The 15,258-nt window shown below is 49.5% G+C and overlaps 1 protein-coding gene across 4 annotated transcripts in view; it reads left to right on the top strand.

The window, feature by feature from the left end:
- The window catches only part of DNHD1 (dynein heavy chain domain 1), an 83,166-nt gene extending 73,797 nt beyond the window's left edge, over positions 1–9,369 (top strand). For all 4 annotated transcript variants that reach the window (XM_070074263.1, XM_070074254.1, XM_070074249.1 and 1 more), the window contains 13 exons: positions 105–536; positions 748–1,219; positions 3,551–3,850; positions 4,055–4,207; positions 4,376–4,554; positions 4,682–5,647; positions 5,846–6,032; positions 6,223–6,333; positions 6,419–6,620; positions 7,396–7,487; positions 7,651–7,800; positions 7,971–8,776; positions 8,986–9,369. In XM_070074263.1, the coding sequence (XP_069930364.1) occupies positions 105–536; positions 748–1,219; positions 3,551–3,850; positions 4,055–4,207; positions 4,376–4,554; positions 4,682–5,647; positions 5,846–6,032; positions 6,223–6,333; positions 6,419–6,620; positions 7,396–7,487; positions 7,651–7,800; positions 7,971–8,776; positions 8,986–9,336 (4,401 nt within the window). In that variant the 3' untranslated portion in view covers positions 9,337–9,369. The remainder of the gene's footprint in view (positions 1–104; positions 537–747; positions 1,220–3,550; positions 3,851–4,054; positions 4,208–4,375; positions 4,555–4,681; positions 5,648–5,845; positions 6,033–6,222; positions 6,334–6,418; positions 6,621–7,395; positions 7,488–7,650; positions 7,801–7,970; positions 8,777–8,985) is intronic.
- The last annotated feature ends 5,889 nt before the right edge of the window (positions 9,370–15,258 follow it).

The raw sequence follows: 15,258 nt of genomic DNA, 5'->3' as shown, positions 1-15,258 counted from the left end.
GAGAGAGGCAGAGGGAGCTGTGAAGGGGACTTGGTAGGACTTGGTTGGGTCAAGGTTCAGCGCATCCACATCTTCCCCTATCCCCTTAATACACATCCTCCCAGGAGCTGGTGTTCTTCCCCAAGGAGAAGATGACAGACTCAGAGCTCATAAAGCTAAACCAAGCTCTGAAGGCTCCAGGTATGAGCGAGGCAGCCCTGCGGGCCGTAAGCATACCTGCAGCAAACCTGGCTGTCTGGCTGTGGGCTCTAATGCGCTATGGGCTGGCACAGCGCCGGGGACTGCCCACAGGCCTGCTGCTGAGGCAGGTGGAGGCGACGCTGACTCGGGAGCAGGCCCGCCTAGGCTATTACCAGTTTCAGGCACAGGAGATGCTGGAGCATACTATGTCTCTGACTAAGAAGCTGGAAGAGGCCCAAGCTTCCCACAGCCAAGTAATAGAGACCCTCAATCAGGCACAATATGGTCAGTATCACAAATGGCCCATAGAGGCTGCATTGCTCACGCCCATGCACACCTGGATTACACAGCTACAGGTAACCAGCCCCTCACAGATGTCTCCCCGTAGTTCATTCCACCCTTTCCCTCCTCCCATCCTCCTTGGGCCCTCACTGCCTCCCTCTATCCCACTCCACCCCCCTTGCCCTGCTTTCCTCCATACCCTGCCTTCCATCCCCTCTGAAAGGCCTGCTGCTTGCTCTCCCCCTCACTGGCCTACACATCTTCCGGTCTTTCCTTCCACACCAGAAGTTGAAGGTGCGCTGCATGACTATGTTTGGAGATGTCCTCCTATGTTCAGCTGCCATCGTCTACCTGGGTCCCTTCCCACCACTGCGGCGTCAAGAGCTACTGGACAAGTGGCTAGCCCTGTGTAGGGGCTACCAGGAGGCTCTGTGCCCAGATGATGTGGCACAGGCACTGAAGCAGGGGCAGAAATCTATCAGCAGGCCACCAAAGAACCCCCTGCTGCCCATAAGCGTTCCTTTCAGCATTCTGGCCTTGCTAAGCTCTGAATCTGAACAGTACCAGTGGGACCAAGATCTGAAGCCCCAAGCAAAGTCAGCTCGCTTGGCAGGCCTGCTCCTGAGAAGCCTCACCCACTACGATAGCTGCCGTTGGCCTCTGCTACTTGACCCCAGCAACCAGGCCCTCATCTGGCTGAACCCACTGCCTCTGGAAGAGATTAGACGCGTGGCACAAACCCCCACTGAAGGCAGAGGTAAGGCCAAGGATAATAACAATGCTTCTGGGGCATCTGAACTGCTCAACACTCTCAACCTCACGTGGTCTTTCCTTTCATAAGGGAGACGCTGGGTTTTGTGGCCAGGATATCCCAGATTTTGCCAGCCTAAACCATGTTAATAAATTTGCTCACATTTACCTCTTTTGCCCATATTACAATGATTCTAAATGTATATTTCTAAGCAGTTCACGACATCTGGCCAACAAACCAAAATTTCACTACCCAAATGTATCCAATGTCTAGAAATTCTGTGCAGAAGGAGGGACTATTTCTGTTGCTGTGGTTAAGAAACCTATCTGGGTAGAGAGAGTGTTGGAAGGAATGTTTTCTAGGAGAAGGAAAGGGGATGTTTGGTTCCCAGAAGGAAGGGTTGAGAATTGAGTTGGTGGCCTTATTTAGAAAAAGGATCCTGGGGGCTGGCTCCGTGGCTCATTTGGTTAATCCTCTGCCTGCAGCGCCAGCATCCCATATGGGTGCTGGGTTCTAGTCCCGGTTGCTCCTCTTCCAGTCCAGCTTTCTGCTGTGGCCTGGGAGGGCAGTGGAGGATGGCTCAAGTGCTTGGGCTCCTGCACCCGCATGGGAGACCAGGAGGAGGCACCTGACTCCTGGCTTCAGATCAGCGTAGCGCCAGCCATGGTGGCCATTTGGGGTGTGAACCAATTGAAGGAAGACCTTTCTTTCTGTCTCTCTCTCTCACTGTCTATAACTCTACCTGTCAAATAAATAAATAAATAGATAGATAGATAGATAGATAGATATAAAAAGGATCCTTGCAGGTGTAATTAAGTTAAGGCCCTTAAAAAGAAATCATTCTGATCCTTACATGGAGAGGCCCTAAATCCTGAAGGTTTAGATGCACAGAGGAGAAGGTCATGTGAAGATGGAAGCAGATCCTGCAGTTGCACAGCCATAAGCCGAGGAACACCTAAAACCCCTGCAAGCTGAAAGAGGCTAGGAGGGTTCTTTCCCAGAGACTTTGGAGGGAGTACAGCATTGCCAACACCTTAACCTTAGACCAGGGAAGGGTGAAGTTTTCTGTTGTTTTAAGCCACTAAGTTTGTGACAGTATGTTGGTGGTAGTCTTGGGAAACTAATCAGCTACATGCAAAACATCAGCTACCCTTCCGAGCATCACATTAAGGGCCGTGCTGGCCATTTTTTGTCAAGAAAGCAAAAGATCTGTGGAAGTCTGAGTAGTCAAATTAGTAGGCGTGATTTTGGCCTTTATAACCTTGGCTTTCTGGTGTTACTCTCATAATTATGTTATGTCACATGGTAAGAAATATGTTGAAGATGTCATTAAGGTTACTAATCAATTGATTTTGAGATAGAGAAATTATCAGATTACCTCAGTGAGCCCCAAGTATTCAAAAGAGCCCTTTAAAGTGGAAAGGCAGTCAGAGAGATTTGGAATGCAAGAAGGATTCAAAGAACCATTGTTGGCTTGAAGACAGAGGGGGCTTACAGGGCAAGCATGAGAAGGAAATTATTTCTGTCAAAAACTGGTAAGCGTGGAAGAGGACCCTAAGTCCCAGATGAGACCAGAAGCACTAGCTGGGACCTTGCTTTTTAACCCTGCATAATCCTGAACACAGAATCCAGTCATGCTGTGCCAGACTTCTAACCTACAAAACTGTGAGCTAATAGGTAGGTGTTGTTTTAAGCTGCTGAATTTGTGGTAATGTTAGCAGTAAAGCAAAACTGTGGGCCTAGCAACCTCCACTTGCAAGAGAACTTGGAAAAAAACAAATATTTATCTTTCCCAGCTCCTGCAGTAGAGGAGGCAAGGGGGTTTGGGGTGGCTGTTGGTTGGCCAACCATCTGTGTCCACTTCAGTGCCCATCATGTGGCTAATTCCACAGTTTATGGTCTTTCGTGTATGAGTCACTGATTTCCATATAAGTGACAACTGCTTAATTCTTAGTGCCAGAATTAGCTTAGGCAAAAAAAAGGGAAAGGCATCGACTCTTCTAAGCAACTACAGAAAGGGCAGGAATGGAACCAGTTTCAGAGGTGACTAGAACCCCTCCTCATAATCTTAGAGAAACAACGATAGTCAGCATTCATCGGGTGCTTACTGTGTGCCAGCCCGAGGACTTTCTTTGAATCATTTCACTTAATGTTCATAGAAACCCTATGAGGTCCTCACTAATATCAACCCCATTTTGCAAGTGAGGAAGCTGAGTGATAGGGAGTATAAGTGACTTTCCTGAGGTGTTTTCCTGCACACCTGCTCTTTTGAAATGAAGTCGTCCCCAGAAGCAGTTCCTCCTCTAAGAAGAGCTCCTCTGCATCTCTGTGGCCCAGGCTCAGACCTCATGAGAAACCACAGCAGAGAGAATGGGGAGGAGGATTTGGAAGAGGAAGACGGCAATAACAGAGAGAGGAATGAGACTGAGGAACAACCAAAAGAACAGAAGGCGGAAGAAAGGAAAACTGAGAAGAAGAAAGAGCAAGACAAAAAAGAAAAGGAAGAGGAGAAGAATGAGGCAGAGAGTCAGGGGCCAAAGCTGGCCTCTGAGACTCCGTCTCCACCTCTTTACCTCAGTGTGCTCTCAGGTGCTGACCCAGGGCTGGGTCCTCAGCTCTGTGAGGCAGCTGCCAGCGGTGAGAACTGGCCCTCCCCCAGCATACCCCATCACATCCTCCCCCCATCCTGCGACCCCACAGGCCTCTCACCCCAGGCTGACCTCAGCTCCTGTCCTTCATCTGACCAGGGGATGCTGGTCAGAGCCAGTTCTTGTGCTTGGGGGGAGAGGGTGGCATGGATGCTGGCATCATGGGTAGGTTGTCTTTGCCTCCTCCTCACAGGCCTTCCTGTGCTCCTGACCAACATGGAGCTGGGCCTGGGGTGCCAAGAATTGCAATGGCTGCTGCAGCGGGACCAGCTGAGTCCACCCGAGGTGCAGCCTGGCTTCTGTCTGTACCTGAGCACTACCCTTCCCCTCCATACCTTGGAAAAAGGTGAGGCCTAGTAGGTAAGTTGCCAGCACAGCTTTGTGGACACAATAGGCCTCCAGGACCAGCCCTGTCCCAAAGCAGGCTCAGGACTACAGGAGGGATTCACGCTCCTTGGCTGCCCCAACCCCCTAACTCTTCCAAGGGGTTAAGTATCTCCCATGTGACTTCAAGTGCTAGGTTGTGAACTGCTGAAGGGGATGAATGTGCTGGATCTGGGCCTGAACATGGAAATACTAGAAGAGCAGATGCTGCATGAAATCTTGTGCAGAGAGCGTCCTGAGCTCGAGAACCGCTGGCAGGACCTAAAACTGAGAGCCCTGAACGCTCATAAAGCTGTGGAGGCTGCTGAGGTGCTTTGGGCCCAGCTTATGGTTGGGATGAGCATTGGAGGGGCCCAGGTATGGGGGTGGATGTGGGTAAAGATATTTGGGGACTATGGGAAAGGTCCAGATCAATCCAACAATTGATGATATGCAGGAGCACCTGCTGCTGATGCTGCTGCACCAGGACCCAAAGCATCAGAAACCAGCCAAGTTTCTGCGGGACATGGTGAGGGCCCAGGCAGAGCTATGTCAGCTGCGTGCGCACTGTGAAGAAGTAGAAGAGCAGAAGATACAGGAGGTGGTATTGTGGGTACCATATCGGCACGTGGCTTGGCATGGGATGGCCATAGTAAAGGCCCTAAGCCCACTGCAGAACCTGCTGCCGCTTTTCCGTGTGAGTCCAGAGAACTGGCTGGCAGCCACCAAGAAGGCTCTGGACAACATGAAACCACATGATAATCTGCATGGGGAGGACCTGGACAGCCATCTGCTACAACTGAAAATACATCTGACACACCAGCTGCTGGGCAGCACAGTGACTGCACTGGGCCTAACCCAAGTACCCTTGGTGGGAGCCTTGGGTGGTTTGGCTCTGTTACAAGTGACAAGTAAAGCAACAAAGCTTGAGAGGCTGGCATTCTGGCCTGGACTGGCAGCATCTCCCAGCACAAGCCACAGAAAGCCAGCCTCAGGTGTGACTCGACCTGCCTGGCTAGGGCCGAAAGCCTGGCAGGAATGTGGGGTGTTGGAGCTGCTGCCCCCATTTGTCGGGCTGTGTGCATCCTTGGCTGGCCATCCCAACATGTGGCAGGATTACCTGTCACTCTCATCCACAGTGCTAGGTCCTGCACCTGGGCCTGGGTCCGAGCCCCTCAGCCTCCTCCAGAAGCTGATCTTGTGGCGTGTGCTGCGACCGGAGTCTCTGGCAGGAGCCCTGAAAGACTTCACCACCAGCCTCTTGGGTCGGCCTCTGGATGAACACCTGTGTACCCCCACCGTGTCCTTGGAACGTAGTCGGGCTACTCAGCCCATACTGATCTTGTTGCCACCACCTGGTCAGCCTAGAGCCACCCTACATCCTTTGACTGTAATTGAGAAATTGGCATCCAAGCATGAACAGGTTTGAACCTAATCTGTTTGCACATTGTCACTGGGCTCCCTAAGATCTAGGATGAGATGTGGGGGCCCTCTCCCAGCATTCTTATGGGTATTTCCAGATTACTTAGGGACCTTCTGGATTATTGTGACAATACTTAGGGTCTGTTGGGTCACCTCAGGATCACTTTCAGTCACTCTGCCATCTCTCTTTCATCCCCAGGGGCAGAAGCATTTGAAGGTGATAGCCCTGGGCTCTGAAGCCTGGGACCCAGTCCCGGTTGTGATAAGCACTCTATGCCAGGCTGTGCACGAGGGGCACTGGCTGGTGCTGGATAACTGCCATCTGATGCCCCACTGGCCAAAAGAGCTGCTACAGCCCTTGTTGCAGCTGCTGGATGAAGCCAAGGGTAGGTTTGCCACCAAGAGGTGGCTTCTAGGATCCTACTCTACCCCTGGGTCTCATGGCTGCTCCACCAGCTCCAGGCCTGGCCCTAGGCCTTAAATCTGACTCCTGACTCCCCATCCTCAAGTCTGATCCCTGAACTTGTTTCTGACCCTTTACCTGAGGACTGATCTCAGCCCTGTGTTTGACCCTAGTGGTCTCGGACATGGAATCAGCCCGGTCTGAAAACGGGAATGTGGCCACTGTCCATAGAGATTTCCGTCTTTGGCTGATTGTGTCTGCAGAGGCCAGTGCTTCCTTGCCAGGTGAGAAGCTTCCCTCTCAGGCTCTTAGACTGGAGGGAGGAGGGCAGCTGTGCGGTGCTGACTCCGTACTCCTCTTCCTCCCCAGCTGTGTTGGCTTATCACTCCATGCCTGTTTTCTGGGACCAGTCCCTGGAACTGGGCCATGTCTTGGTTGATAGTATGGAGCTAGCCCAGCAAGGACTCTACATGCAACCTCCTTACCAGGCACTGCCTCTGCTTTTCCTACATGGCCTCCTGCTACACCGGCAGCTCTATGGAATGAGGCTGCAGGGCCACAGGGGGCGCTGGTGAGAAACCCATCCCATCTGGTTCAGGCAGGCAGTCATTCAGCAAACACTGCAGTAACTCCCACATACTGGGATGAGTAAAACTAATTTATCTTTGGGAATCTCAAAGCATGAGGGCAAAGAGAAGTCAAGGAAGGCTTCTCCAAGGACTTTTGAAATTCGCTTTCAATGCAGTCTTAAAAGCAGAGGCAAATCAGGTAGAGATAAGGCCTTTCTGAGCAGAGGGAACTAAGCTGAGGTGGGAGAGGTGAGCTCATCCTAAAGGACCTCTGGTATATGGGCTCAGGGGCCCAATGTTATCCTCAGGGCAGCGGGAAGTCTTAAACCTGAAGGGAGTTTAGCAGGAGGAACGTAATCCTAGCTGTCATGCACATCACACTGGCTGCCGTATGGAGAAAGGACTGGAGGAAGCAGAGCTGGGGGCAAGCCGAAGAGTTAGGAGGCTCTGGCAGTGTCCGGGAAAGAGATCATGGTATGGGTGATGGGATGAGGCTGGTGGTTACAGCAGGGATAGGGATTAAACGTGGTGAAGAAGAAGAAGGTGAGTATGACTCCCAGATTTCTGCCTTAGGCAATTCGGCAGCTAAGATAGGAGGTAGAGCAGGTTTTGTGGGAGAAAATGATGATCTCCGTTGAAAACAAGTTGCACTTGAGGTGCTTAAATTTGCAGTGATTAGTGAGCCCTCATGAGCCTGGAACTCAGGAGAGACGTTTGGGTGGAGAGTCCTCAATATAGAGGATATCTGAAATCCTACTTTCTGCTCCCTTCCCCCAGGAGTCAAGTCACCTTGACCCAGGTCCTTCAGACTCAAGATCGGTTGTGGGCCACTCTCAGCAACCCCAATGCTGCCATGCAGGAGCTGGCTGGTGAGACCCTTCTTGTCCCCCATGGCAGTCATCAGCCCCCGGGGAAAGCCTGGAAAAGGATGGGGGTAGGAGGGTCGAGACCCAGACGTGCCTCACAGCTTTGGTTTTGGGAGGTGGTGCAAACTGATGGGGCGCAAACCAAAGACCTTGACCTCATCCTCAGCTTCAGTTTTCTACGGGGGTGCTCTGGGGGACACCGAGGACAGAGAGGCTCTGGTTAGCCTCACACAAGCCTGCCTGAGCCCTAGCAGCAGGAGCTGGGCCCAGCCACACACACCTCAGTATCTTTTGGCCACGCTGATGCCCAGCCCAGGTAAGCTGAGGTCATGGATGTATGTTGGGGCTGGGGAGCAGTGCAGAGCAGGGCAGCTCCCACAGGAATGTGAACAGCAGTACCAGGAGAGGGATAGACAGTTAAGCTGAGGGGAAAGTGGCATAAAGGATCAGAGGAGGCCTACCTTGTTCCTCACATCCGTTTTCAAGACCTAGAGGAGCTGGATGCAATAGCAGAGTGCAAAGCCCAGATGCACTTACTGCCCACACCACCTGAACCTCGGATCTGCGGACTGACTGAGGGTCCCCAGGCCTCTCTGATGCGACGCCAGAGTCGTGTACTCCTGAGCGCCCTGCAGCGGAGTTCACCCACGTGGGTTCCTGCGGCTCCTGCAGGGGCCCGGCGAACCGAAAGGAGGTTGCGGCAACGCATAGTGCAAGCTCGGCGGAGGCTGGATTCATTGCAGGCTCTGCTGACCGAAGCTCCTCGCCATGACGAGTCTGGCGCCTCATGGGACGTGCTGGGGCCAAATGTGCAGAGGCCTCTGGAGCGCTTCCTAGAGACCGAGGCGCTGGAGCTGGGGCAGCTGGTGAACAGGCTACAGAGAGACCTCGACTGCCTGTTGCAGCAGCTCAAAGGCGCGCCCCCGTGCCCCTCCCAGCGCTGCGCGGCTGTGGCCCACGCTCTCTGGAATGGCCGCTTACCCGCGCCTTGGCGATCCCATGCGCCCGCTGGTCTGCAGCCGCCCTGGCACTGGCTGCGGCAGCTGTCGCGCCGTGGGCAGCTGTTGGTTCGCTACCGAGGTTTGGGCGTGGATACCGGCGCTGAAGTACCAGAGCGTGTTTTTCACCTGTCAGCCTTTCGCCACCCGCGCCGCCTGCTGCTGGCACTGCGTTGGGAGGCCGCCCTGGACCGGTGTGTGCCCAGCTGGAGCTGCCCTGATAGCCAAAGCTTAGGCGCCAGTACTCTCCGGCAAAAACGTCGGGAGCTGAACAGCAACGCTCTTTGCCTCCGGGTACCTTAGCACGCCCCCCCCCCCCCGCCCCGCCCCTTGGTTCCTCATTCTTCCTCCTCCAAGTCTCTCTCATCACACCTCACAGTTACCGTACCTACCTTGCCTCTTCGTGCTCCTTCCCCCATCAATCCCCTTCACCTATTGGAATCCCGTTTCGCCACAATCCCCCAGTTTCCTACCCTTACATGACCATCTTCTGGCGCCCCCAGGTGGAGAATGACCCAAATCCCACGGTTCCAGAGATGGGCCTGCTGCTGATCGGGCTACAGCTCCAGCACGCGGAGTGGGACCCGATAGCTGGGGCCTTGCAGGACAGTTCTTGCAGCCAGCCCAGCCCTCTGCCTCCGATCAGCGTCAGCGCACAGCCCCCAGGCGGCAATGACCTGCCACTCCAAGCCGGCCTGGCTGTGTATTCCTGTCCCGTGTACATGGCAGGGCCTCTCGGCACCACTAAGCTGCACAGTGGGAATATCCTGATGCACCTGCCCCTACGGACAAAGCTCAGCCCAGCCATCTGTATCCAACGGAGAGTTCACGCGTGCAGCCCACCTTTGCCCTGAGCCCTCTACCAAAATAAAGTTGCAGCGATTCCATGGGAGATTTCTGAGATTTGGAAGGAGAGGAGGGTGTGTGCACGGCCAGAAGGCAGAATGGGACATACACTGAGGGGAAAGCACAGTATATATGAAAGAGGTGTGTTCATGCTGAGGGCAGTAAAGGGTTCCTATGTGGCAAATGGGGAGAGGGGAGGTTAGGTACACCTTGGGGTAGGGACCTGGTGTTAGTCACGTATCCAGCCAACTAGGCAGGCCTAGCAATGGCTAACACACAGAATCCTCAATGTGATCTCAGCACTTATGCTAAATCTGCAGTTGGCACTTTTAAAGGGAGAACATTATAGGACTCAAAATGCCTTCTTAAGGCATCTAGTGGTATTATTGGGAATGCCCCTATCTCACCCTAACACAAATCTCTCCCCTGTAATGGGTTCTTTGATCCAGTTATACACGTTTAAAAAAATGCCAAAGGATATACAACATCCTATGTTCAACAGTTATTATTTTTTAAAGATTTAATTTTATTTGAAAGAGTTATAGAGAGAAAGGGAAAGACAGATCTTCCATGTGCTAGTTTACTCCCCAGATGGCTGCAATGGCCAGGGCTGGGCCAGGCTGGAACCAGGAGCCAAGAGCTTCATCTCAGTCTCCTGCATGGGAGGAGGAGGCCGAAACACTTGTGTCATCCTCTGCTGCCTTTCCCAGGCCATTAGCAGGGAGCTGGAGTGGAAATGAAGCATTCTGGACATAAAGCAGTGCCCACCCAGAATGCCAGTGTAGCAGGTGGCAGCTTAACCTCCACGCCACAGTGCTGGCCACAACAGAAATTTATTGAGCACGCTTCCCAACCAGGAGTTCTTCCAGGCGTTGATGAGATTGTTCTTATGTAGAACAAAAAGGTCAACATATAAATAATTTTGATGACTTTGAAGTGCTATAAACAAAACAAAATAGCTTGATATAGTGTGACTTGACTAGAAGGGAACAGTTATACAGTTTGGTCATGAAAGGCTTCCTGAATTTTGAGAGTGAGCTATTTGAAAATCTAGAAATGTTCAGAGCCCTCAGTAGTTAGAAAAATCTTGGTGCAGGAATAGCATTGGCGTGTTCAAGGAAGAAAACACGTAGCAGGAATATGGTGAGGGGCAGGTGGGGTGATCCAAAATGATAGAAAGGTATAGATCACATAGTCAAGGTGAAGAACTTGTATTTTTCAAAAGCATAATAATTTATTGGACAGCAGTAGGTAGGAGAAAATAGGATATAATTTGCAGTTTTCAAAGGTCACTCTGGCTGTTCTGTGGTGGATGGGTGGTAGAAAATCCAAAACAAGGAGGAACTCACTGTGATCCCAAGAGCATTAGGAACGTAAAAGGGCAAGGCTAAGAAGAGATGGCCCTTGCTCCTTATATGATATGGATACTGAGTAGAGAGCCTTAAAGTCCAAAGGACAGTGAGGCAGAGAACCACTGTGGTCCGCAGCACCGAACAGAAAGGCTGAGATCTGTTGACAGTAATTCATGTAAGAAATGATGAAGCTTGGACTGGACTCATAACAGTGGAGACAAAATTGACAGATTTAAGGCATATTCAGGAGGACTGATGGATTGGATGTGGAGATGTAGGGAAGAGAGAATCTAAGATGACTCCTGGATTTGAAACTTGAGCAACTAAGTGGTTCATGGTGTCATTAACGGAGATGGAAACTTGAGGCAGCAAAAATTTTGATGTAGGGAATCGGGAGTTCTGCTTTAATATGGCCCAGGTACTACTAGTTTTGTGTTGCTATCCCAGGAACAGCCTATCTGATGAAAACTGGGTTAGAGCATGGCAGAGCTAAAGGCCCGCATGAGCCGACATGTACTGGGTATAACGTTGTTCCCTCACTACGTAGCTAGCCAGTTACCAGCTACATGAGGAGAAGAAACACAAAGGAATTGTACAATGAACATTATTCTACAGTCTTTATAATCAGTAACTGACAGTTACTGTGGTGCAAATAATGTCCTTTAACAAAAGGCTGAGTAGAGAGGCAAAAGCTGCTACTTTCCTCAGAAATCACTCCTTTTTCTTTTTCGCGGTCAGACAGGGGCATGGCTATTCCTCCAGGAAAGGAGACTGGTAGAATCTTGAAGTCCTTTTGGATAAATGAACCCTCTGTTTACCATAACTACCATTTATCTTCCAATGAGAGCGGGTAGCAATAGTTAGATACCTTGAAAACCATTTAAAATTGGTAATGTCATATTTTCTACAAATGTACACTATGCTGTAAACAGGAATGCATTCTTGAACTTTGCCGAGATTATGAGTGTGATAATGTAGCCCAAGGGCAATGACTGCCATGTAAAAATATCCAAGATTTGATGATTTCAATATAAATAAATTTAAAAGTTAAAGCTCCAAACAAGATGGCAATGAAGAAATAAGGCACTGACAAAGGGGAGAAATATGTCTCCTCCCTCCCTGGAGGTTTGAGGTAGATGAAGTAGAGAGAGGGAGGAGTAAGACATAATCACCTTGATCTAGGACTTTGAAACCTCATGGGGAGAAGGAACAGTAGATAAAATGATGTACCAAGGGCAAAGAGACTGGATTTTTCCCTACTGGAACTCTAGAAGGGAACGGGCCCATTGTGAGCTCACTGTGGCCCCAAGAGCATTAAGAAGGCAGGGGAGAATATAAGGCATAAAATCACTGGGGTCTGCAGCACCAGAGATTTTGTTGAGTGGAGGCCAAACTAGGGAGGGGCACACGGCTCTGACAGCTAAAAAAGACTTGACCACAAATTCATCAGCTTTAGAAACAAATGTTAGCAGAATTCCCAAGTATGGAACTGGGTCATCCACACTCAGAGGATTCTAACTTGTGTGCATCAGAGAACCAGTATGAGGGGACCCCCTCCTTCTGATATCAAAAGTCATGCTTTGTGTCACTGAAATGAAACAACTGACACAGGCTACTTTTTTTTTTTTTTTTAAGATTTATTTTATTTGAAAGGTGGCATTAAAGAGGGGTGGTGGAGGAAGAGACAGATATCTTCCATCCGCTGGTTCACTCCCCAAATGGCTGAAATGGCCTGGGCCAGACTGATGCCAGGATTCAGGTTTTTTTTTTTTTTTTTTTTTTTAAACAGGCAGAGTGGACAGTGAGAGAGAGAGAGAGAAAGGTCTTCCTTTTTCCATTGGTTCACCTCCCAAGGGCTTCTGCGGCCAGCATGCTGCGGCCGGCGCACTGCGCTGATCCGAAGGCAAGAGCCAGGTACTTATCCTGGTCTCCCATGCGGGGTGCAGGGCCCAAGCCGGACAGAATCCGGTGCCCCGACTGGGACTAGAACCCGGTGTGCCAGTGCCACAGGCGGAGGATTAGTCAAGTGAGCCGCGGCGCCGGCTAAACAGATAGCTGTAAGAAATAATATATAGAGGGCCCAGGGCCGGGCTGTAGTGTAGTGGGTGAAGCCACTGACTGCGGTGCTGACATCCCATGAGGATGCCAGTTCAAGTCCCGGCTGCTCCACTTCCAATCAAGCTCCCTACTGATGTGCCTGGGAAAGCAGCAGATGACCCAAGTGTTTGGGGCCCTGCACCCATTGGGAGACCCAGAAGAAGCTCCAGGTTCCTGGCTTTGGATCAGCCCAGCTCCAGCTACTGTGGCCATTTGAGGAGTGAACCACCAGATGGAAGACCTCTCTTTCTCTGCAACTCTGCCTTTCAAATAAATAAATACATCTTTTTTCTTAAAAAAAAAAAAAAAGAAGGAATACATAGAGATCTCATTTAGTCTTTACTAAGTTTCTCCCATTGGTAACATTTTGTAGTACTATCATACAATGTCACAGTCAGTAAATTGACACTGATACTGTTGACATGAAGAACAGTTCCATCACCACAGGATCATATTGTGCTTTTACAACCACACTCGCTTCCCTGCTATCCCACCCACTCTGTAACTGCTGGAAATCACAAATCTGTCCTCCATGTCTATAATTTTTTCATTTCAATAATGATATATAAATGTAATCACATAGTGAGTAATCTTTTGTGGTTGGATCTTTTTGTCTCTTTTTTCATTCAACATAATAGGCTGGAGATTTATTCATGTTGTTTTATCGATAGTCCATTCCTTTCGATGTTGGGAAGTATCCCACGGTGTGGATTCACCAAAATTTGCTTAACTACTCACCCACTGAAGGACATCTGGGTGTTTCCAGATTTGACTATTACAAAGTTGCTATCAACATTAATGTGCAGGTTTTTGTGTGAGCCTAAGTCATTATGCATCTAAGATAAACTCCTTAGAGTGCAGTTGTTAAGTTGTATGGGAATTGCATGTTTAGAGTTTTAAAAAACAGCTAAATTTTTCCTAAAAATGGCTACATCATTTCTTCATCCCCACCACCAAAATATATAAGTGATTAGTTCAAGGTTCAGTTTTTCCTCATCCTGTTAGTGTTCACTTTATATTTTTAAAAAATAGGTCATTTAATAGATATATAGTGTTAGAAATTGAGGTTTTAGTTTGCATTTCTCTACTGGCTAATGATGTTGAACATCTTTGCATTGTTTTATTTGCCATCTGCTTATCTTTTTTTTTTTTTTTTTTTTTTGACAGGCAGAGTGGACAGTGAGAGAGAGAGACAGAGAGAAAGGTCTTCCTTTGCCGTTGGTTCACCCTCCAATGGCCGCCGCGGCCAGCGCGCTGCGGCCGGCGCACCGCGCTGATCCGATGGCAGGAGCCAGGAGCCAGGTGCTTATCCTGGTCTCCCATGCGGGTGCAGGGCCCAAGCACCTGGGCCATCCTCCACTGCACTCCCTGGCCACAGCAGACAGCTGGCCTGGAAGAGGGGCAACCGGGACAGAATCCGGCACCCCGACCGGGACTAGAACCCGGTGTGCCGGCGCCGCTAGGTGGAGGATTAGCCTAGTGAGCCGCGGCGCCGGCGCCATCTGCTTATCTTCTTTGATGTAATGTCTCTGTCTTAATGACTTATGCTCTAAACAGACTGTCTCTCTTTTTTACTGTTGAGCTTTGAGGGTTGTCAGATATCTGACAAATATTTGCAAATATTTCTTCCAGTCTAAAGCTTGTCTTTTCATCCTCTAAACAGTTTTTCAGAGAGCAAAAGTTTTTAAATTTTGAAGTCAGTCTTATCAATTTTTTTCTTTTGTGGATTGTGTTTTTAGTATCAAGTTTAAAAAATACGTTGCCTAGCTCTAGACATCAAAGATTTTCTCCTATGTTTCTTTCTTAAAGGTTTTATAGTTTTAAATTTTACATTTAAGTCTATGATCCATTTTGAGTTAATTTTTTGTAAGGCATGAGACTAGGTCACAATTTTTCTTAATCTATGTATATGCAATTTCTTCTTTAAAAATTTTATTTGAAAGTTAGAGTTGGGGGGGGGGGATCTTCCATCTGCTGGTTCATTCCCTAAATGGCCACAACAGCCAGAGCTGGGCTGATCTGAAGCCATGAGCCAGGAGCTTCTTCCAGGTCTCCCACGTGGGTGCAGGGGCCCAAGAACTTGGGCCATCTTCTAGTGCTTTCCCAGGCCACAGCAGAGAGTTGGATGGGAAGTGGAGCAGCCAGGTCTAGAAGCAGTGCCCATATGGGATGCTGGTGCCGCAGGTGGAGGCTTAGCCTACTACTACAGCACCACTCTCGACCACATTTTTTAAGAATACTGAAATTGTAGTCATTATATCTTCAAATATTTCCTTTTCCTTATTTGTTATTCTTTCCTTCTAGGACTCTATGTACATTTGTTTGATCCCCAAGGAGGTCAGTGTTAAAGAGATATAAATTCAGAGAGGTAATCTGGAATCCAGATAATACAAGGCTCTGCAGAATACTCTGGATTATATGAGGGGTCTTAAAAAGTTCATGGAAAATGCTACTATGAGAAAACTATCTACAGATTACAGA

This window comes from Oryctolagus cuniculus, chromosome 1 (genome assembly GCF_964237555.1).
Source record: "Oryctolagus cuniculus chromosome 1, mOryCun1.1, whole genome shotgun sequence".
NCBI classification, from domain to species: Eukaryota; Metazoa; Chordata; class Mammalia; order Lagomorpha; family Leporidae; genus Oryctolagus; species Oryctolagus cuniculus.
This window is presented reverse-complemented; position numbering and strand designations above follow the sequence as displayed.